This window comes from Patagioenas fasciata, chromosome 18 (genome assembly GCF_037038585.1).
Source record: "Patagioenas fasciata isolate bPatFas1 chromosome 18, bPatFas1.hap1, whole genome shotgun sequence".
In the NCBI taxonomy this organism is placed as follows: Eukaryota; Metazoa; Chordata; class Aves; order Columbiformes; family Columbidae; genus Patagioenas; species Patagioenas fasciata.
The window spans coordinates 1,492,907-1,515,651 of NC_092537.1; the positions used below are offsets into that span (position 1 = coordinate 1,492,907).

Here is a 22,745-nt window from a genome sequence, read left to right on the forward strand (position 1 = left end):
AGAAGGAACTTGTTTCCAGTACGATGTTTTTTTTCCATATACAAGTAATAACGTCTTTAGCTGTGTGTAATTAACTCCGAAGTGATAGGCTTGTAATTACCCAGCAGAAGCCTGTGAAAAGGATTGCATTAGTCTTTATCTTGGGAACTTTATTAACAAAGATGTTCTGGGCCGTAGTGGGAGATGCTGGAATGTCTGAAGTGGGCTCGAGCTCTGCAGAGCCCCGATGCTCTGGGGATTGATGCTTCAGGCTTCTCCCGTTTGAATGGGATGGAGCCATCACCAACTCTGTGTGTGTACGTTGCACCTACTGTAAAAATGCTACTAAAGAAATGCAGATTTTGGCTCATGGTTCCCTCAGTGCGGGAGGGAGCTTAGTGACTGTTTTGTGTGTGTGTGTGCAGCTCGCATCAGTTTGTTACCCTCTGACTGGGAAGGACTGAGCTGGTCAAACGGGGATGACTCAGAGCTGAAATCATATGTCGGAGCTTTCTTCAGAAGTTTTGCAACAAATACCATCACACCACGTGTCCCGGGGATTAGACCCTGGATTGACATTGGACGTTGGTGTTGTTTGAGGGAAATCTGCCCTGATTTTGGTCTCTGAGGGTGTTTTCCCTGGAGCTTGTAGCCCCTGCACTCTGGATGCTCTGCTGTTCCTCATGAGCAACACCATGCAACAGAGAAAAGGGATATTGAATTTTACGTTTTGGCTTCTTGGTATTTGCTAGAGGTAGTTCAGGGTCATCTAGAATTATTCTTGTGATTTGAACACTTGAGTCTTGGGCATTTCACGGATGTTGTTTCACATCACATCCTTGCCTGCCTTTGAGTCCATGACTGGCTGGAGTCTTCTTGGTGCTCTACCAAGAAGTGGTGGGTAACGTGGTTAATAAATGTATAGGTAATTGGTGAACAAGGAAAAGGGATTAATAGAGGAAGGATGGTTCATTGATTAGGGTTCTGGTCTACTTCTTTGGAAAAGGACTTTGTGTTGTTCCCTTCCATAGGCGTCTCGTGTAAATTTGGGCAAATCATTTTCGAGTCTAGTTATAATAAATTCAGTAACTTCTGCATCTCATGGGGGAAAAAGATATGTTGTTCATATTAATGGCGAATATATAGCAGGAGTGGTGGTAACTACAGTTAAAAGCTTCAGTTTAAATAGGTGTTTTGAACAATAATACTTAAGATGTTTCAAGCATATGTTAACTAATTTGTGTGATGCTCCTGTGCAGGTGGTGTGGGGACACACAGCTTTGTTTCCAGTTTGCAGTAGAGAAGGTGAACACAAGCCACCTGGTGTTATCACAAAACATTGTAATGGGCGTTAATAGCTCTAATTCGGACACAACAAATGATTATCCTTTGGAACGGGCTCTTCGCGTCCTCCGTTTCTCAGTGTCTCCAATGAGGCCTGGGACTGTTTTCTTGTACGTGGTTCAGTCCTTGTTGCTGGGCTGGGTGCGGACACTGCAGGATGCTGGAACCTGGAGAAATGAGACGAGAGCCTGAGGCCGGACGGGCACCCTCCCTGGCTGAGCGAATGCCACGGTAGAAGCAAATTTGCACCACCAAACCCATAGAACTCACGCAATGCCATTCTGAATTGCAAGGAACATTAAGCCCCTTATGACACAAATCTAGGATGCTTTTTCATATTTTTACTCCCTTTGTTGCACAGGTTGGATAAAATTCTCACCTTCCACAGCCTTTAATTTTAACCCATCCGTTTTTGGTTCTGTTTTGTTTTAGGCTCTGGAATGGTGAGAGCTTCCAATGACTTGGCACATGGCGGCGTGGGTGACGTCGGGCCTCGTCCCTCGCCGGGTGTCAGTTCTCCAGCCTACGTGCTGAGAAGAAAAGTTAAAAAGGTAAAAGTCTGTAATCTGATTCCGCAGTGACCTGTCTAATCCTGTTCCCTGGTACAGCGAGAGTTGAAATACTTGTACTGCAAAACAATGACTTGAGACTACAGGAGGAAAACGAGAATCTGCAGGGATTTTTTAAATTATTGTTATTGTTTTTTCCCCTTTTTTGTGACTGAAAGCTGTCAGCTGGAAAGCAGTGGGGGCAAGGAGGAGCCTGGGGCTGGGTGCATGGGTAGCGATGTGTTGGGCTCCTCTTTTAGGAAATAGGAACCTGCCTGGTTTCAGGCAGCCCAGACTAAATTTGCATGGTAGTGGCTGCACCGAGTTGTCCTGGAGGTGAAGGGCCCAAATGTGATGAATAAAGAGCTGCCAGCTGTGTCATGCTCCTACCTGTGGAGCTCTCAGAAACTCAGAAGTGTTTCCAGATTGGGCTGAAAATGGGGTTTTTGGACTGTGCTGGGAGCAGCTGGGGGCTCCTTGGGGACAGGTCAGGCCTTTCTCTGACCCTGGCTGTTCACACCTGGAGTCCCAGGTGCTGCTGCTCTTCTTGTAGGACCAGGGCTGCTCTGCTGCTGTTCCCATCCCCTTGACCTTGGGCTGGACCGGGGAGCTGAGCTTGGGCTCCAGGGCAAGGGCTGTGGGGCTTTCCCGTTGTTCCTTGTGCCGCTTGGGTGTTTGTGTAAAATCCTCATGGACGTTTTTGGGTATATGGGTTTTTTTCCTCTAGCTTTTTGTTGAGAAAGAACTTCCCTGTACTGAGCCTCGGTGCAGGTTCCACTAAACCTGCCTCTGCAAAAGGTATTTTGGAAAAGCAGCCCCTTCAGAGGAGGAACAGGTTTGTGTCGGTGGGTTCTGCTCCATTGAAAATACAAGGTGTTGTGCGGGGTCTGGGTTACAGAGGTTGTTCTGAGTCTGCTGTTGGATCAGAGAAGCGTTCTCATAAGCCACGCTGTCCTCTCTTCTAGAGTTTCCCCCACTGGGGCTGTTTTTCCCTTTACCAGACCCTCCGGTTTGCTGCTGCATTGAACCGAACCACTAAAAACTTCATTTTTCTTAAGTCTTTTTTGGCTGGTTTGCATGATTTCCTTCCTTATTTTTCTAGGCATAGTACCGTCCAATCCATCTGATATTGCCAATATTGACGCAAGTGCTGTAGTGTTGTAGAAAGGGAAGGCTTGGAGAGGCATGGAATTAGTTCATTAGTGAATATTGGGGTGATCCGGAGCGTTATCCTGCAGAAGGTGGAGGCTGTCGGGGTCTGAGGGGTGCTCTGGGGTTAGAAAGCCCAGGCTGGAGTGTGGCTGAGCTCCGTCTAAGCCGCATCCAGCAGCAAACGCTTCTCATGGAACTCGTGCAACCAGGGCTCTGTAATGGAAAATCTGCCACACCTTAAATGCTATCGTATTACTCATGAATGCAATACTGGTAATTAACTGAGTTAAACCCCAGATTTATTGCATGTCAATTGTCACCTAACAAGTTGGCATATCTGAGAGATGCATCAGAGGCGGATGTGCTGGTTTCCCACCTCAGGTAAGAGAGGTCACCTGCCTTGCCACCAGTGGAGCTTCAAGGGATCTCAAATAGAATCTCACTGGTGCACAAGAATGTGTTGAACGCCACCGGGCCACAAGGTTTTCAAGGGAAGCCCTCCAGTGTAATGAGATGCAAAATCTCTAGTTGTTTCATCACCGCTTTTTGCTGTCTCCGTGGAACCTTCTAGTGTCTCCTGACTGCTTCTGACATCAGGAATGTTCTCAAGCTTCGCCCTTCCACCCTGATCCAGAACAGCGCTGTGTAAACGCTGCGCTGATTCGAGCTCTGTTGCTGACCCGCAGTTCAGGCTGTGGGAACCGATGCAACGTGCTGATTCAGCTGCTTAAAAAGGAAATCTGAAGGCACCCTGGTAGCCAGGGAGCAGGATTACGCCACCTTAAATTTGCAAGTCATCTATAGCGTTGAGTTGCAGTTCAAATCTTATTCTTCAGCTTAGACTCTGCCCTTCAATATGCCATTCCAGGACGTGTCTTATTTTGGAGGCTGTTGCAGAGCTGAGGTGCTCGTGTGTTCCCCAAGCTCCACACCTCATCTATGCTCAAATGTTTGAAAGAATTCCAAAATGTGTGAACTTGGTGGGTCTGTAAACTTAATTATTTAAAAAGGAAGAATTAAGTGTTTGGAATCTAGAAGAGCACATAGCTTTGACTGTCTTGGTGCATGCTAGGAAAACTATGATTTCCCAAGCTCAGGTTTTCCAAGTGCCTGCGTGCAGAAGAGTACCAGGGAACATGGCTTTGGTTTTGCCTTTTTCCTGTATCTGCATTAACTCAGAGTTTGCTCAGTCTGGCAAAAACCGAAGAGAGATGCGATATCTCCTGAACTGGCCTGGCGTCCCTCCCAACAGCAGGAGAGGAGGAGTGTGGTGTGGATGGGCTGGTTTTTGGGGTGAAGAGCACGCTGGCTTGGGGAGCAGCTGCTCCAGCTCTCTGCAGAGCCTGGTGGTTGCTCAACAGACCTTGTGTGATGAGACCGAGTGCATGGTCTGAATTAAAATCTTGCCTTTTGAATGAATAACGGGCTGCTGTGCTAAGCGTTCGCTGGCCATGCGGTCATCTCGGGAGGTTTGTCCTCCTGACTTAGCGGTGGCTGTAGCTCACTGGCGACGTTTGCGCTGGAGATGAGCGGGCGCTGAGCTGAGGGGGAATCGGAGGTTGAGCTGGTTGTCGGCCTCACCTTTCTGACCAGGAAATCTGCTCGTCTGTGAGATAATCTCCAGATTGCAGAGCTGGCAAGGAGATGTGCCAGCGGAGGTGGGACAGGTCAACCCTTGAGCCAGCCCAGCCTCTGCTCCGGTGGCTCTTAAGCTGCTTTTCTATTTCACAACATCACGCTGAAGCTTCCCCACCGCCAATCCCAGGCTGAAGGGCCAGCTGGGAAGGGAAGTCTCTTTGCTTTCTTTTAAGCAGATAATTGGTTTTCGGTTTGGGGCGTGTTTTTAATCAGGGCTGTTGTGGATCGTTCCCATGTCAAGAGTGGATCCCACACCTTTGTTTCCTGCTCGTTGGCAGGGGAGAGCGCAGAGCCCTCCCTGCAGCGTCTGCTGAAAGGCAGGGAATCACAGAACAGTTTGGCTTGAAGGGACCTTCAAAGCTCATCTAGTCCAACCCCCCTGCCATGAGCAGGGACAATAAATCCTGGTTTGCTTCCTTCAGACATGCGGGGGAGATCCCAACAAGGCTGATGACAGATAAGGGTGGCTTATGTTTCCCTGTGCAGAAAAGAGTTTTGTGCAGTGCAAAGCATGAAGTGATGCAGCTACTTTCTGCAGGATTACGTGGGGCAGTAAATCAGAGCTGCTGCTTCTCGCAACCTGTGGGGCTGCGGCATGGGAGGGAGGTCACATCTGCCTTTGGATCGGGGTGCCGAAGGACAGGGAGATGTTGGTGCTGATCCTGATGCTACCGTCAAGGCAGCATCCTCCCCAAACCACAGAAATACCAGTTTTATTCCATTTTCCTCTGCTCCAGTAGGCAAGTGTGGGCAGTTCCCAGCTGCCCGGTCCTCAAACGGGCTCTGGTGGATCCCGCGTGGAAGGAAGGACGGAGCTGACGTGGAGCCCGCGTTGCTCTGGGTGGTGCGCCCGTGGGGCTGGAAGCGGGACAGGAGGTGGTTCCCATCCCCCTGGCCCTGCCGTCCCCCCGCAGCCCTGCCTTGCCCTTTTGTGGAGATTTATAGAGCCGAGTGGGCTGAGAACAAATGAGCAGACATTAAGGCGATGTGTTCTGCATACTAATGACAAGATACTGCTTCTGCACCTCGGGGCAATACTGGGTCAGGCCAGTTTAGCTGTAAACTTTATTTATGTGCTTATTACATCGCAGCTGCAGTTTGCCGGCCCGGGCCAAGCATATAGGGATGTGTCCGGCAATAAATTTTGTTTGTTTATTTGAAATAAGATACCCCTTACCCCCCAACCCTTCCTCTCTTTCCTTCTTGGGATGGGGGGGTGGAAAAGATTCCATCCTTCGCCATCACAGACCTGAGTGCGGAGCGGGGAAGGTGGGATGGAGAGCGAGGAAGGAGAGGCAGTGAATGCGCTTGGTGGGGAGAGGTTGGGTTTATTTAAGCCTTGCTGGAATAAGGAGGATTTTGCCCTCTCCAGTGGGCAGAGGAGAGGAAGGGTCTTTCCATCAAAGCTTTGGGAGACCACAAGTCCATCCCTGGCTCTGCCACTGACCCCTCTGGCCGGGCATGGTCAGGTCCCTTTGCCTCCAGCCCATCTGGTACCTGGGGCTCAGACGCCCTTTTTTTGCCCATCTCATTTACACCAGGGAGGGGGTTTGCCCTTGTACACGCCATGGGGAGGTGGGTTTGGTTTGGGAGAGGACTTGTTCTGCACTCCAGAGATCAGTGGAGAGATCAGTGGTGATTTATGCCCCACAGCAAAGATGTTCTAAAACATCCGATTTTTATGGCATGGCCTCCAGCCTGTTTCCTCCTCGTGTTCCATCTTGTCTCTCGGGTTTATAAGCGCTCTGGGGGCAGGGATTGTCGTTTGCTCTTGTCCTGGCTCTGAGCTGCTTTCTGCCTTGTTCCATCATTCCAAGCAGGAAAACACACGGAGGACACGATGAGTTTGGAGCAGGAGCTTTGCCCACTCCTGCTCTCGATGCAGAGAAGGTAGGAAAGGCTGAGCAGAGCAGAATTAGTTCCTGTGTTGTTTTTCAGAGCCTCCTTTGAGATCCTGAGCCTGGCTGAGTCTTGCTGGTGTTGCTGTGATATAAATGAAGGATGCCCTCTCTGGGCTGGTGCTGGGACTTTTAAGTGACGAGCTCTTGCAAGGATAGAATGTTATGTCGCTCATCAGCCCTGGTGGCCTCTGATTCCTGGGGCTGGACAGGGCTGGATGTGCTCACCCAGGGCTGGATGTGCTCACCTGGAGCTGGGGAACGGCTGCATCAGGGCTGGAAGTGCCCTGGACCAAGACACAGCTGCTGGCAGGGCCACCTGGGCAGGTGGGATGGAAGAGGCTTTGTAGACCCCATCACCTCTTTGGTGTATCCACCTCCAGCACCTCCACACTGGTGCCCAGCTCCAGGATGTGGCTCTGTGATGTTTTATCTTGTCAGATAAGCTTGGTTGGGCAAAAATTCAGACTGGCAAGCAGGCAAAGGCTCTCTGAACCTCTGCATTGACAGAGATTTCCACAATACCCACACTAAGCATCCAGGCCAGCTCATTCCTCATCCGTGAGGGTCAGAGGGAGTTGAGGTTATGATGAGGCACCATGTGCCTTGTATGGGACCAACAGCTACTGCCTGAAAAGAATTAAATAAAAAAAATCCCAACAACAACAAAAAGATCTCTAAACCCTCCTAATTCTTCTTCTTTTTGTTCCCTGGACAGAAAGCTCCATCCCTACCAACCCTTCCCCATGGGAAGCTGTCCCAGCACTGCCACTCCCCGTGGCCATGCAGTACATTTGGGCTCTAATTGGGATGGGTTTGGTTTCCCAGGCCTCCTGGCCTGGCGGGAGCCGCAGGTGATGGAGCAGGGCTGGGGTGGCACAGGCTGGGGGATGCGGGGCTGGGCCGGGCTGTCCTGGCGTGCAGCCCGCGCTCTCAGCCGGAGGTAACGGGGCAGCACAAATGCCGAGGAGGAGATCAACGGGGGGCGGAGGAGCGATGAAAGAAAACGACCTTCAAAAGAACATGCCCTGCTTTTTCTTTATTCTTCTTCTTTATTTTAATTGAGGCGAAAGGTATCGGACTGGCGAGGACTTATAATGAGCTTCCCTCTGGGAAAGCCCTTCTTTTGCATCCAATCCAAAATATTGAGGACGCACAGTGTGTCGATGGGTGGGGTTGCAATGGGGAAAGGGTGGTGGGATGGATTCCTGATCCCTGAGGACAGCCCCGCTCCCCAGCCGCCCCTCGTTAGAGGTTCAGAAAGCTCTAATTGAGGTTTTCAGTTCGCTTCCACCAGCACCCAGCCCAGGGCTTTGGCTCGGTGCCTCCCATCAGCTCATGTTTGGAGCACGAAGCTGTGTTTTTCAGGTGAAACCCTACCCAGGAGGCTGGGGCGCTCCCCTCCCTCCTTGGCCAGCCCCAGGTTGGTGCTTTCAGGGCGGATGTAGGAGTTTCCTCCTCGTGGCCTTCAGGTAACTTGCCCACCTGCGGCCTCTGAATCAAACTCACAAACCTGTTTTTGCGGCGGCGAGCGCGGAACTGGGCTGGGTTTGCAGGAACACCCGCTTTCCAGCAAACCCCCAGGTTCAAGGGAACCTCCGGGAGCCCTGGGGCTGCGCTGGGATGGGGATGGCTGAGCACGGATTAACCCTTCCAGCCTTGCTTGTCTGGCCGATTTAGGCACCCGTGTGTGTCCACGGTGCCCGGCACAGGGTGCGGTGACGGTGCCCGTTACCAGCTCTGCACCCCACGGCCCTGGGGGCTGTGACACCAGGGTTAATGTATTTTTTGGAGAGGGAAGTTCTCTGCTTTGTTGCTGGATGCAGCCTCTCAGCCCCGCTGAAGGGAGCTTTTAGCATGCAAATGCACTTTTGCCTCATGCTTTTTAATGTTTTACTTCTCGTAATTGCCGAGACCGGTTGTAATTTTTGGACGTGGCCGGGTTTCTGAAAGCAGCTTCCCCTCCAAAGTGGTTCCCATTGCTGGTGAGGTTTGATTTCCGCCCCCTCGCTCTTTCTGCTCTATCGTCAGGTTGAACGAAGCAAACGAGTGGCCCCCGAGTAATGTTAGCGCTGGGAAGTCCTGAGGCACAATGGTGAAAAATAGCGTGTGTTACCCTTAGAGTGTTGTTGTGTTATATATTGTTGTTGTGCTTCTAGTGCAGCTTTGCTGGGAAACAATAAACATTTGGGCCAGAACAGCTCATGCGCTGCGTAAGGCGCTGGAGGGCGTCCAGCGCAGGCTCCTGGGTGCCCTTGGACGTGATGCCTCCCCATGACGCTCCTGGTAGAGATGAGCTTTCCAGCTTTTAACCCTGAGCCTGGATTGCAACACCGCGGCTCTCACCCCCCCAGAAAAATATCGGTGTGAGCTGTCAAGATGTTATCGTGGCTGTTGCACAACGTGCTATTCCGTAGAGGGCTTTCCTGGGGAAGCGGGTTTGAGACGTGCTGTCCATCCATCCGTCTGTCTCGCCATCCAGAAACTCTAAGTCTTTCTGGACAGCGTCAACAAAATTTGCCCGTATGTCAGGGATACAAAATACGCCCAATTCTTGCAAGTCGTGTGTAGACAGATGAAGGTAGAAGAGGAGGTCTTGTCTGGATTCTTGCTGAAGGGGAAGGCACAACCTTATTTCAGCTGAAGTCTAAGTGTGATGTGCAGTAGCAGAAAAAAGCCAATCTTCATGGGTTCCCCGCTCTCGCTTTCTGCTTTCTCCCTGAAAGCTTTGGCTCCAAATCACTGAGAATCTCGGCTTTCAGAAAACCCAAGCTCACTCTCAAGGTTACAGAGAGAAGCATGGAAATGTGACTCTCCAAGGACTTGAAGCTTGCAAAACTCAGCAATGCTTGCAGGAAATTTGGCTCAAATTTGGCCTCTGGCAGTCAGGCAATGCAGACGTGGTGGTGGAGTTTGTTAGGAAATTTGCGCTTGAGTGTTATGCAGATGGGTAATTTGTCTGTCCTTGGTCCATATGAGATTCGCACAGGCGCTGTGCAAAGCGAATCGCATCAAGCAAGTGGCTTCTGCCGGTGCTGTACAGGGTGGTGAAATAATTCTCTGTTAATTGAAATATGTCCTTTCCTGGTTGTTCCTCTGAGTGGGGTTTCGAGCTCCTGGCAGAGATGCTGAGGGTCCTCCAGCCTCTTCCCCAAGGTGCATTTTACAAATGGAGAGAAGCCGATGGTGCCTGCCCCAAGGACCAGAGGGTCTGCGCAGATGGGGAGGGGAAGGAGGCACAGGGAGGTGATGGGACACGGTCACGGTCACAGTGCTGCTCTGTGGGAGAACTAGGACAAGAAGTCCAGGTCTCTGGGGTTCCACCTTCTGAGATCCTGGGGTGCCACATGCGCTGAGTCTGTAGGTGCCTGTGCTCCCGACCGCGTTACCAATTTCATCCTCTTTGCAGTTATTGGCAGGGCCATCTCGGTGCTGACCTCGTTCTTGTTTAACTTGGCTTTCGCTGCGGCTGCTGCCTGTTCCTGATTGATGGATTTTTACCTTCGTGCCAGTTGGTTTGGGGGAAAAGACATCACTTCCCGGACTTGTATGTGTTGTGGGTCTCTCTTATAAGCCTTGGAAAGAAAAAACCAGATCCCAGAGTGCTCTCACCCTATAAAATATAGCCTGTCAGATATTTTCTATCCATATTGTGTTAGTGAGCCAGCAATAAATAAGCTGGGATTCCATAAAAGGGCAACAGGGGTCTTGACTTCTTTCTTGGTGTGGCCGTTTAGCCGAGGCACCCAAACAAGTGGTTTTCCTCTGTTTCTGGTGGGCACTCCCAAGGCAGCGCAGTCCTGAGTGCTCCGGGATCCATTTGGAGCTGCTCATCTCTGAGGGATGATGGAGCGGAGACACCATGAAGCACCAGGAGCTCAGGGATGGCAGGGACTGGCCTTGCAGCAAGACCAAGTTTTGGGATGCTGTGTGACCCTGCGGGTGCTGGTGCACCTCCCAAAGGGATGGCACCCATCACGCTGACCGCAGAGCCCTGTGCTGGGAAAGCTGGAGATGCACCCCCAGCATGTGTGTGCACACCCCCAAGCGCCCATCTGAGCCCCGTCCTTTGATGCAGCTCATGTCGGGAGGGGGATGAAGGGAGAAGAATGACTCTTAAAAAGAGAAAGGGTGAACATGGCTTTTTGGTTTCCTGTCGCCTTGTCCAAGTTCATGGTGAGCGCGCGGCAGGTGGTGCCGCTCACCATGGCCCTGAGAGGGGACACCTGCCCCGAGTCCCAAATCAAGGGCAATAGGACGTCTTCTCAAGACCCGGGCAGCAGTGACCGTGCTGGGTGGTTGACCCACCGCCTTTTCAGATCTAACGGCTTGTGGCCACCTAAAACCGGTGGCCCTGGGCATCGCTCGGTGCCGGAGTGGTCGCGCTTCGTGGGAGGGTCCCGGCACAGCCCAGGTGTCTCCCCACCACCTCCCCGGGCGTTTTAACTTGTTTCCTTTCGGCGGAGGAAACACGACTTTTCCCATTGAAGGAATTCAGCCCCGACAATGCCGAGTGACACCATTTCCCGCTCGGATCATGCCATCGCTCAGCGCTCTGCGCCTGGGCTGGGTAGCCCTTCTCGGAGCCATCTGCATGACAATGCGCCGGTCTGTGCTACCATTAGCTGCCCTTTTGCTATTAGTACCTAATGAAAATGTAACCATATTTAACCCCCCACAGTCCGAGATTAGCGAGAAAGGGGCCTAAGTGGATTTAATTCTTTTGTATGGCGAGCATCAAACTCTCCATTTTGGTTGCTCTGTCCCCTCTTCCCCTCTCCAGCGGGAGAGGGAGGCAGGAAAGCTGTGTAAGGCTAACTCTATCCTCTCAGCTGTCCCCGGCACAATGGGCAAAGTATCTTTTGTGGCATTAACGGCTTTGGCGGGGGCTGGGGGGAGCCGGGGAGGAGAACAATGTGTGAGAAGCTGAGACTGTGGGTTTCCCACACGGCCCAATATGTCTCCCCGCACCCCCCTCTGGGACGGGCAGACCTGCAGCAGCCCAGCCCACAGCTGATCCCGCCTTGATTGGCTTTTTTTTTTTCCTTTTTTTTTTTTTTATTTTTTCTTTATTTTTTCTTTTTCTTTTCCTTCTTCCTCCCCCCCTCATTGTGCTCTCGAGAGATGAAAATCCTTTCCTGGCGTGAAAGGAGAGGCGTGCCTCAAATCCCCTCCCTCGGACGGACCGGCCATGTCATATGACGGCCAAATCCCCCGGATTAGTGTGTGTGTGTCTGCGTGCGTGTCCCGCCGGCTTGGAGGCGGGGGGCGGGATGCCCGATATCTATATTCCTTCCCTTCCCCCCCCTCCCCATCCTGATTTCTGCCGGGATATTTATTCATTGCACCTGCTGGCTGCCGGCCTCCTGCGGCATTTCGCCGCGGTCCTGAGCATCCAACCTTGGGCCAGGGGAGCAAAGTTAAATTCTTGACCCTTTCCCCGTCTCCCATCCCCCTGTGTTTTCCCAAATCTGAAGCTGGGGGTGGGATGGAGGAGCCATCGCTTTGGCTCTGTGCAGTGGAAGGGTCTTTGTGTGAAGGGATGGGACCTTGCCGAGGAAGGGTGGTGGGGCTGGGTGGGTATTAGGAACAATTTCTTCCCCAAAGGGCTGTGGGGTATTGGAACAGGCTGCCCAGGGCAGTGCTGGAGTCACCAGCCCTGGAGGGGTTTGAAATACACACAGATGAGGTTCTCGGGACAGGGGGCAGTGCCAGGGTTGGGTTAACACTTGGACTCCATGATCTTGAGGGTCTTTTCCAATAAAAGGGTTCAGTGATGGCACAGCCCCTGGGCAGGTGTTGGGCCTTGCGCTGGGGGCTTGTTCTGCTCTACCTGGAGGCTCTGCAGGAGCAGGACCACAGCCAGGCCCCCAGCCCCACCTTGGTGGAGACCCCCGGGTCCCCCACTCGGTCACAGCTCCGGACGAGCCGGGTGCGGTGGGAGGTCGGTCCCATCGTGTTCATCATTCCTTGTGGGAACCCTGATGGGAAGGATTTGTGCTTGTGGGAGGTGACCACTTGTAGGGTCACCTCCTCCTCCCGCACGGGAGGAACTGAGGCAGCAAGCTCTTAATCGACAAAGCCAATGTCATGAGCAAAGTCAGATTCAGAGCCAAGAACAGCATTTACTACCATTTAATTCCTGCCTCTGCGTTTTTCATGTCCCAAATCCACAGCCGTCTTGGTTTCCCTTCAGGTTTTTTGACTTTTGCTGCGTCACTTTGTGCTGGAATTCCTGCTTTTTTTCCAAGAAACAAACTTTTTACAGACCCCAGCAGCCAAACCAACATCTCCATCCCGCCCGCAGTGTGGGAACTCGTGCGCTCGTGGAGGAAACCTGCCTTGCTTGAGCAGAGTTTAGCAACTGGGTTTACAGCCTCTAATCTGCATGCACAAAGTCTGGCTTAAGTAGGAAAGTAAAACCTCTGTGGGGCGAGCGCAGGGCTGAGGATGCTTGGGATCAGTGCAGGGGGATCCAGCAAGTGTCAGTGCCTCTGTAACTAAAGGGCAGCGGTGCAAGAGCTTGGTGGCCCCTCCTTGCAGGTGCTTTGGTCTTGCTGCAGGTGAGGTTTGCTCTATGGGTTCTTGGGCATTGGAACAGGCTGTGGTGGAGTCACCATCCCTGGAGGGGTTGGACGGATGTGGAGATGAGGTTCTTAGGGACATGGGGTAGTGCCAGGGATGGGGGAACGGTTGGACTTGATGATTTTGAGGGTCCCTTCCAAGCAAATGATTCTATGTTTTCGCCAGCTCCGTGCCGGGGATGCTGCGGTCCCCAGCGGGACGCAGAGGTGACGTGCTGCAGGCTGGGGCGCGAGGAGAAGCGTGCGAGTGGTGGGGGATGGACGGGGGTGCTGCTTGTGTGAATGTGCCCCCGCTCATTGTTCTGCGGCTTTATTCTCCGGACCTCGATGGGACTGATTTAGAAATCCTAATCAGGGAGCAGTCTCCGCGCCTCCCGAGTGTGACACAACTCGAGCTGCTCCGGGGTGCCTTTGTTCCCTAATGACAGCTGACTTCATGCAGCAGTGGGAACAGTTTGAGCATAACTCTGCACCGCCGGGCTGGCAGCTGCGGCTTTAACTCTTTCTTGCCCACCTGCACGGCACCGCAGGAGTGGGGTCTGGGGAGGATGCGCAGCCAAAATGAACGTGACCCATGCAAGGATGCTCGGGTTCATCTCCAACATCCTTCTGAGAGCGACTGCGGCGAAGGCGGACTGGAGAGGATGAAGCTGCAGGTGGGGAGGAAGAACCAAAGTAATTTTGCAGGGGTTGTCGCTGCTGTGTGTCTATTTGGGGTGTCTGCCGCAGGTGTTAATTGGGAAACAACTCAAACCCAAGCCAGGGCACCGTTTGCCACTGCCTTAAAGGCTGAATTTCAGAAACTGCACATCCAGTTCTCTTAATGCATTAAGTGTTGGAGAATGTCTGCAGCCCCAGGTGACCGTGAAGCTCTTCCACGCTGGCTGCGGGGCATTTACATCACTCGCATTGAAAGTAAAAGGCATTGAGTCACTCCAAGATGTTCCCGGAAGAGATTTCTGGCTCTGCCAGCAAAGGGCTCTCGAGCAAACATCATTCTTCCTCTCTTGGCCTCAGTTTCTTCCCTGGCGAAGTGGGGCTCGTGATACAATGTCCAGCACAGAGCTGTTATTTAGCATTGGAAATGTCCTTGGTGATGCTTGTTGGGCCAGTGCTAGCAACAGCTAAACCCTTTCCCCCCCCGTCTCTGTTTGTTGTCAAACCACTGCTCAGACTTGGGAAAATACTTCTGGGAAAAGTGACCTTTATTAAAGGGGGGTGACCTGGGAGGGGCAGAGCTGATGGGTGGCAGTCAGGCTGGGTGAGCCCAGGGCGGCTCTGCCCTCATCAGCAGGTGCAATTAGCAGATGGGTCCGGACGGGTTTCCCAGCACCTGTGTCCCCTCTGCTGTCCCCGAATCGTGGCTGCCCATGCTTGGCCAGGGTCTCCCTGGCAACGGGGCCACGGGATGCTGTGCAGTCCATTTGTCACCAATTGTCACTGTTTTGTTCTGCCTTGTATGCGCGCTCGATTGTGTCACGGGGGAGGTGAGGAGGAGCAATCAGGCCTTGTCTAATGGGCTGTGGGCTCCCGCTGGGGGAAAAGCCGAGGCCGAGGGAAGGGGACGGGACAGGGAGAGGCGGACGCTGCCGGGAGCATCCCAGGTACCGCTGGGATGGCTGCAGGGCAGGCAGAGATCCCTGGATTGCTTAGGTGAGAATTCAGGTCAAGGATAAACTTGGGTTTCTTTTCAGTGTGGCTGTATCCCTGCAGAGGGGGTGTCAGCTCCCCTTCTCCTTATAGTGCTGGCAGGGCAGCCCGATGCGCCCCGTCACCTGCCAGGGGGATGTTTGCCCCTGCCACACCTGTGCGTGGCTTTGGGATGGGGTTTGCTCTCCCTGGGTCTCTCCCCATCCGGAAGGAGTTGGGTTTCCTCCGGGACAACCCACCCAAAGGTACCCCAACCAGTACGGCTTGGGAGCTGCAGTGCCCGGGGGGGTCTGGCTTCCCAGGTGAGGCTCTGGTGTGATTCAGATGCAGTAATACCTCGTTCAGACCCAGCTTCTGAGCAATTCTTACTTTCCCCAAGTGCGTTGCTGAAAGGGATTTGATGTATTATGAATTTTGGTACACCTCTCTTAGCATATGTCAGTTTTTGGCTGAAGAAGTGACCTCATACTAAACTATATACATTTATTTTTTCTCTGCCCCATCATCCCCAACCTACTCAAAGTGACATGATTCATCTCTCCCTGCTTGGCTCCATCAGCCCCATTTTTTCTTTTTAGTCTTCCAAGTTCAAGAGCCACCAGGACAAGCCCAGAGCAGAGCCACAGCCAAGCCCAGGCCTCAGCACCCACACTCGGGTTTCTCTCTAACCCCTTAATTCAGACCAGACTGACCAGAACATTTATGGGAATTCAGAGAAGCTGTTCAGCGCAGCCACGAGGAGGCTGGAAAAACTTAACCCCAAACCAAGCAAGCTTGAGGCAGTTCCAGTTTGGCTTCTAGGCGTGGAGATCGGAGTGAAATACCGCAGAGGGAAGGGACGGGAAGAGAAGAGGGGGTGTCCTGGCCAAGCGTCAGCGAGGCGACTGCAACTGCGGAGCTTTTCCAGCCCGTGGTGCTTGGCAGGTTTCTCTCCTTGCTCCCTGGTGTCCGTCGCTCCACGTCTCCAAACCACCCCATGGTTCAGCTCACTTGGCTGCGCGAGTCAGGGGAGACTTGGGGATGGCTGTACGGTGTTACCATGGATGCCTGCGCTGCTTTTTGGGGGGTTTTGTGCCAGTCGCCCACCCAGCTTTTGCCATCTCTGAGCCTGGTTGGAAGCTGCTGCTTGAGCAGCCCTTTGCGGTGGTTGGGTTCAGTTGGAACGTGGCCAGAGGAGCAGGTTCTGGCCTGGGAAATTGGTGCCAGTGCTGTTGACAGAGGAGAGGATATGCAGGGAAGGGTTAGGAGGCTAAGGTGAGGGTGGCTGAAGGATCAGAGGGAGGCTTGTGAGATGTTTGGGGTCCCTCTGGCCTCCGACACCACAGCAGAGCGGTGAGAGCACCCTGGGGCAGCCCCTCATTGCAGGGCTGCTGGGTCCCTGTGCCGGCAACGGGCACAACGGTCCAGGAGCTTCTGTAGAAAACGAGTGTTTTCTCTTTCGTGTTGTGACTGCATGAAGCAGCAGAGCAAGTAAGGGAAGGATGTCCAAGCAGGGAGCATCAAAGCCCCAAGCAACTGTATTTCTTCAGTCCTGGGCTTTTCCCTAAAGGAACTGGGATGGAATTGCTCCCCGGGAAGAGGTTTTTGGGAGGTCGATACTTGCATGGGAGGGTTTTTATCAGCCTGCTTTGCAGTGACAGTCCCCACATCCATTTGTCTTGCTGATGCACCCACCCTCACCCCATCCCTGCACCCCAAAATTCACCCCTGCACAGCAGAGCTCTTCCTTCAGAGCACAAACCGTGGACCCTGGTGCACGCACCATCTCCAGGTGGTTGTTTATAGCATTTATTTCTCGCAGGGGAGGCCATGGGGAGCTGCTCCCTTCCTGCACCCGGCCGTGGTGGAAGGGGAAAGAGCACGTAACCCTCTGCCCCAGGGGAGGTTTATCTCCCTTTTGCTCTGTGGTGAGCAAGGTGTGGGGCAGGAGAAAACCAGGCTCCAGCTCCCTATCTAAACCATCGCTGAATGGGAACAGCTCTGCAAGCGGAAAGTGGAGCTGAGAGGTGTGACCTGTCAGTAAGCGCATCGGTGTCTCCAGGGTGTCTGGGAGGTCACCAGATCTGAGTTACAGCGTGGGTGTTGTATTAATCGCGTATTTTGGGGTGTCCCCTGGTTACTTGGGATGGAAGGACCCTCTGCTCCCCACCGTTTTGTCCTCTGCCTTATTGCAAATGTGACTTGGGGCTTTTTTCCTTGAACAGTCTGGGGCAAGTGGAGTTTGGCTGTGATCAGGTTCAACAGGGAGTAAACAGGATTTATGCAGGCTTTTAAAAGTTATTATTATTATTTTAATGATGGGGCCAATGCTGATGGTGAACCGTGCCAGCCTGGCATCCCGGGCTGAAATTTCTAGCAGGCAGCTCTTCTTTTTCAGCCCTTTTTTCTCCCAGGTGTGGAACTGGGGCACTTGCTGCTCCCTTCCCCGCGGTACCTGGCTCCCCGCTGCTCCCCAGGACCCCAAGCACTGGGTGACGCCTGTCCCTGTCCCTCTGGGCTTGTTGTTTCTGCCAAAGAGGGCTGTCTGTCCGAATCCCCCTCCGAGCGCGGGCGGGTCTGTCCCACAATACCTCATCTGCCAGAGGAAGCGTCGGAGATGATGCAAATGGTTTTTTGTCAAAATATTTTCAGAGGGAATAAAAATAGCTCTTGGACCCGAATCTATCTCAGTTCCCAGGAAGGAGGGCTTGTCGTGACTGTTTTCTGCAGGTGCTGTCAGAGCAGGGCTGGAACCTGGAAATGCTCGGTTCCGCCTTGCTTTTCGGGTGAAAATGAGTTGGTTTCCTGCAGCCAGCTCACAGAAAGGGTTCTCAGCATGGGCTGGCTCAGGGGAGGCTGAAGCTCTGTGTGACCCCGGTCCCAGCTCTACAACATCCTGAGATGGGGGCTGGTGGAGCGATGTCTGTTTGGGGAGCCGGGCAAGCGGCTGGGCCAAAGGTTTAAGAGTCAATTTTATGCCACAAGTGTATTACCCTGAAATACATTGAGCTTTGGGACAGAACGCAGATGTTTTCTGCCCATTATAGAGCACAAAGTGGAGGAGGAGGTAATATTAGGGTTTGGGGACCATCCTTGGGCAAAAGGCTTGCATGTTAACTATTTCTTTCCCAAAACCTAACTAATTAATCTGGTGGTGTTTTTTGTGGAGGAAAGTTTGGATTTAAATTTTCTGATTTTTCCCGCTGTGAAAATGGTTCCTCCTCCATCCTTCCCCCTTCCTTGTGGTTTCCCTTTCACTTCTTCATTCCTTTTCCCTTCTGGCATCTCAGTGAATTTAAAAGGGGAAAAATAATCCCAAGAACTGAAAAGCAAAAGCCAAGAAGCTAGGAAGGGTTGACATTTTTTACGTGGTTTCTTATCGAAGATGAGAAATATTCCTTCATTTGATGATCTGGCAGAGTTTGATTCCTGTGCAGAACATCCCCGACCTATTGCTGCTCCTGGTTTGCTCAACAGTCTGGTGGGCCTGGGAAGGTGGGTGCAGCTGGGCTGAAGCAAGCCCAGCCTGGGCTAAGCCTGGTCCAGGGAGTCTGCACATTGTGAAAGTCTTGAAACTGGGAATTGAATCCAGTTTGTTGTCTTGGTTTCCAACCTCCGGACTACTCCGTGGCATCGTTCCTCCCTTGGAGACTCCTTGGGTTGGGCTTAGCTGACCCCTCCAGCCGCTTTCCTTGTTCAGTGCTGCTCTCCAGGAGCTGGAAAGGAGGAAAAGCAGTAAATGAAATAGGGAAACCTTTTACTCCTCATTTTTTAATGGTATTTTTATGTCTGGCGCCCTGTATGAGCAAAGAAAACGGTGGCCCATCTGTTTCTAGCACCATTAAAGGCATTTGACTGCATGTGGCCCTCAAAAATAAAATAAAAATAGGACCCTTTGGTCTGAAAATGTCAAACGCTCTTTCATCTTAGACGACCCCCAGCCGGGACCATATCCTCCCCAAGCTGAGAAGCAGGAGTGGGTTCCCACCGCTCTTCGTCCCAGCAAAGGCATCTGCCCCCTTCCCCTCCCCATTTTGTTTTTATTTGCAAGAGAAGGAAGTTGAGCACTTGGGGTTCACGTTGGTGGTGACCTCCGGGCGCCAGAGCCTCTTCTCCAGCCTCTTCCCTGCTCAGCAGACTTCTCCAGGATTTGGGAGCGAAGAGGTTAAAGCTTCCTAACAAGCGTTTGGAGGAGGGAAGGGCGCTGGACGTGTTTGGGGACCAGGCTTGGAGAGGGCAGTGCCGGCAGGACGGGGTTCATGGCTGGGAAGAGAAGGTTGTGACAACCTGGGGCTGCTTTCTCCTTCACCCCCATCTTCCTCGCTGCTCAAAGCCCCGGTTTGCAATGGGAGCCCGTGTGGACTGAGGGACACTCAGCACCGGGATGTGCTGTAAGAAATCAGGATGGTACCACTGCTGATTTGGCAGCGGTGCAACCACGTGAAGGCAGCTCAGGGGTAACTTCAGCCTTTGGAAACTTTTGCTAATTAAAATAACATTTTAAAGGTTGCTTGAGATACTTGCAGAAATACACAGGGTTTTTTTGACATGAAAGCTCTTTCTATGTATCAGACTTGGATGGTGTAAGCCCTGCTGTGTTGGAAAAGGGGAGAAAGGACTTTAATGTAGGAGGAAAAGGCTCATTATTGCCTTCATAAAATCTTTGAAGTTTCTTTGTATGTTTTTCGCCATCAAATGGGGTTAATGTTGACAGGAGGGACTTCGGCTCGGGCTGTTTTCAAGGCGAGCGGAGGAGCTGGATCGCTGCAGGGTGCGGGTGCCACGGGGACGGCTTTTGGGACAAAACCGGGGCCAGATGTGCCAACGTGCCCCAGCCCGAGGGACGAGCAGGGGCTGTGGGTGATGACCTGGGGACAGGATGGGGCAGCTCCAGCCTTTCTGGGCAGAGGACCTGGGGAGGCAGGTGGCAGGTGTGACTCTGTCAGTGGAAACTCTTGCGAGAGCATTTTTCAAGTGTCTTTGCATCTCATCTGCAGAGGTTTCGTGTCTATTCCCTGAAGCCAGGTCAGAACCATTCGGTAGCTCACTGTATTAATTCTGGAGGTATTCAGACCCTTACTTGGGTTTATTGACCAAGGTGACAACCATGACACTACCAGGACATGATGCTCTTGCAGAAGAGTGGGGATGCTTGTTGTGCTACCCATGTCAAGAGGTGCAAACCCAGAGACCTGTTCCTGATACTTTTCCTATCCAAAAAGGTGCAGATGTGTTGGGTGAAATGGCTCCTGGTCCAGGGTTGGCTTGGTGGGACTGTGGGGCGTGGAGACCCTCAGAAGGCAGCTGTGTAGGTAGCTGTGTTTCTCCATCCTAATTTTTAAGTAGGAAGCACATGTCAACTGCTTCAGGTATAACAAAAATTGTTATAATTAAGTTATTCTCCCCAATATTTGCAGCAGAACATTTTGAGTGCTTGCGAAGTTTGGAGGAGCTTTGCCTGCCCCTTCATCCAGCTTGTGTGTGCGTTCCCCTGCTCCTGGGTCCTGTCCAGCCCTCAGACCCAGCTCTTGGACCGTGGGGCCGGTTCCAGCCGAGGACTCGTGCAGGGTGCACGTGTGGCCCGTGTGCCGGGGCTGCGGTTCCTGGGCTGTGGGCTCCTTACCTCATTCCTTGGTTTGGCCGCAGTGCAGGGCTGGGTGGATGGGACCGGGAACCGCAGCCGGGGAGGCACCGGGGCCGCTCCCCCAGGATGCTCCAGCTGATTGGAAACAGCCCTTAGAGCTGGGGAAGCGTGTTCTCCTGCTTTGAGCATTCCGACTTGGAAATCTGGGTCCAGCTGAGCCACGGCCACCCATTATGGCAGCGGGTGGCTTGTTTGGCTGCTCTGTGCTGCACCTCCCAGTCCTTCCTCCTCCTCCTCCTCCTCCTCCCTGTGTTCCCAGGCGGCTCCTCTCCCTCTGTGTGGGGTTGGTATGTCCAGGGCCTGATCTTGGTAAAAATCCCCTGGTGCTACTGGCGGTGTCTAAATAAGTGGAAAAACCACTTGGTCTCCCTGGAGATGTGCTTAGGGTAGGGTATTATTTTTTGGCTAACCAGGCCAACACAACAGCTGTTGAGCAATCGTTCGTTCTCTAAAAACAAATAAGGAGCAAGTCTGGTGGCCAAATGTTGCAGGCGCGTTGTAACGACTGTTGGCAAATTGTGTTTGCAGCCTGGGGCTGCTGAGCAAAACAGCTGCTGGGTTTGGTTCTCCTCCTGTGTCCCATCGGTTGGTGCTGAGCGGGGACTATTGTGGAGCAGGGTGACACTTGCAGTGCAAAGATGTCATGTTGGCCACCGTGTTCTTTAATGCTGAAGGTCTGATGTTTTGTATCCCGTGAGCGGAGGCTGCTTTGCTCCCACCTCATCTTCACACAGCTCGGTGGCTCCTGGGTTTCTGCATCTGGCGAGTGGCAGCCAAGCCTCTGTGCCCTGTCCCTGTGCCCTGGAGGTGACACAGGGACAGCTGCACCGTGTCTCGTGTCCTCACCTGCCTGAGCATCGCTCTGAGCTGCAGCTCCCCACTCACATCAAGTTCTGCCCAGGTGAAAATTGGCCAGAGTTTGAGCGTTGCTCACCACTGCTATGAAACAATCCTCTGTTTGCTGGTGCACTCAAAAGAGAATAAAATCCCCACCAAAGTCTGCAAACGAGCCTGGGTCTCATAGGGATTCTTGGTGTAACACCTGACATCTGGGTTGAGATGGAAAGTCTTTCCCAAGATAACTCTGCTACATGTGGTTATGAAAAAGTCCTTAGCCATCTCCCCCTGGTTGTTTTCATTCTTGTTATTATTTACTGGCATTTTTTCAGCCGGGATAATGGGAAAAAGCTGGATTTGCTGTTGTAATTTGTAGCCCACTGCGCTGGTTTGGTCCAGCCTGCTGACAAGATGCTTCGTGGCTTTGCAGATCTGCAGGAGATGCAGGATTGGTAGTGAAAACAGTTTCTGCTGGTTAGATCTGCTGGAAGCGTTTCTCAGTGGTGAAAACTACTTGATTCCAGTGTTTACAAACGTTTTTACCATTCAGTACAAAAAAAAAGACGAGGGAATAAATGCAAAAAAATCTGTCTTTCAGTCCCCTTCCGTGGCTGGAGTAAATCCCTTAAGCTCTCCAAGTCTGCGTTCTCCGCCGGTCGGATTTCTTCACACTCTTTATCCATTTTGCTTATTTAGACTGGAAAATAGTTAAAAACTGTTTGTTGCCCAGAGCCCAGGTTTCAGCTTGTCCGTGCTGGGTGTGCTGCTTGCTTGTGCAAAATGCCATCGGTAGCAAAGCAAATGATTTCGTGCACCAAAGAGGAGCTTGGAGGGTCCTTATGGGCTGGTCTTTCTCCCGAGGTCTCCCGGTGGATGTTCCTCTGGGGGATTGCAGCTAATTTATAATAATGCTTTGCATGAGCCTCCCACATGATGCTAATTAGCGCCAAGCCTGTCTCTGTACAAGCAGCATTATAGGTAATGATGATTGCAACCACTCAGTCTCTCGCTGTAATTATTCAGCTCCCAGCAGTGATTTATTTCGGAGCGACTCGCAGCCGGGACCTTGTGCAGGAGCAAGTTATGGAATCATAGAGTCATTTTGGTTGGAAGAGACACTCAATATCAAATTGTGAGAGGAGAGTGACTGTACAAGTGTGGGCTGATGTTGGGCATTTGATTTGTGTGGCGGCTGCTCATCTCCAGAGCTGGGGTGGGAATCACTCCAGGTCACCCATGGATAGAGGGGGTAACGGCATCGGTGTGGTACCCAGTGCCAGGGGCTTGCTGGAGGAGGAGGTGGCGGCTCTTGGGTCCCAAACCGAGCGCTGGGTACCTGCAACGGGACATCCATTGCCCGGAGCTGTTGGCCTGAGCTCGGATCCATCTGCTTGGACGTTTCCCTTCGGGTCTCGTGGCCCGTGTTCAATGCGGTGAAGCAGTCGCGTGTTTGCCCATCTCCGTCTCCAAACACTTCTCTTACGCAATGCGG

At 52.5% G+C, this 22,745-nt stretch overlaps 1 protein-coding gene across 1 annotated transcript in view; it reads left to right on the forward strand.

Moving 5' to 3' along the window:
* Positions 1-22,745, forward strand: part of LOC136109393 (uncharacterized) — a 163,436-nt gene that overhangs the window by 75,755 nt on the left and 64,936 nt on the right. Inside the window, exon 6 of the mRNA XM_071816696.1 lies at positions 1,756-1,874. Within this exon, the coding sequence (XP_071672797.1) occupies positions 1,756-1,874 (119 nt within the window). The remainder of the gene's footprint in view (positions 1-1,755; positions 1,875-22,745) is intronic.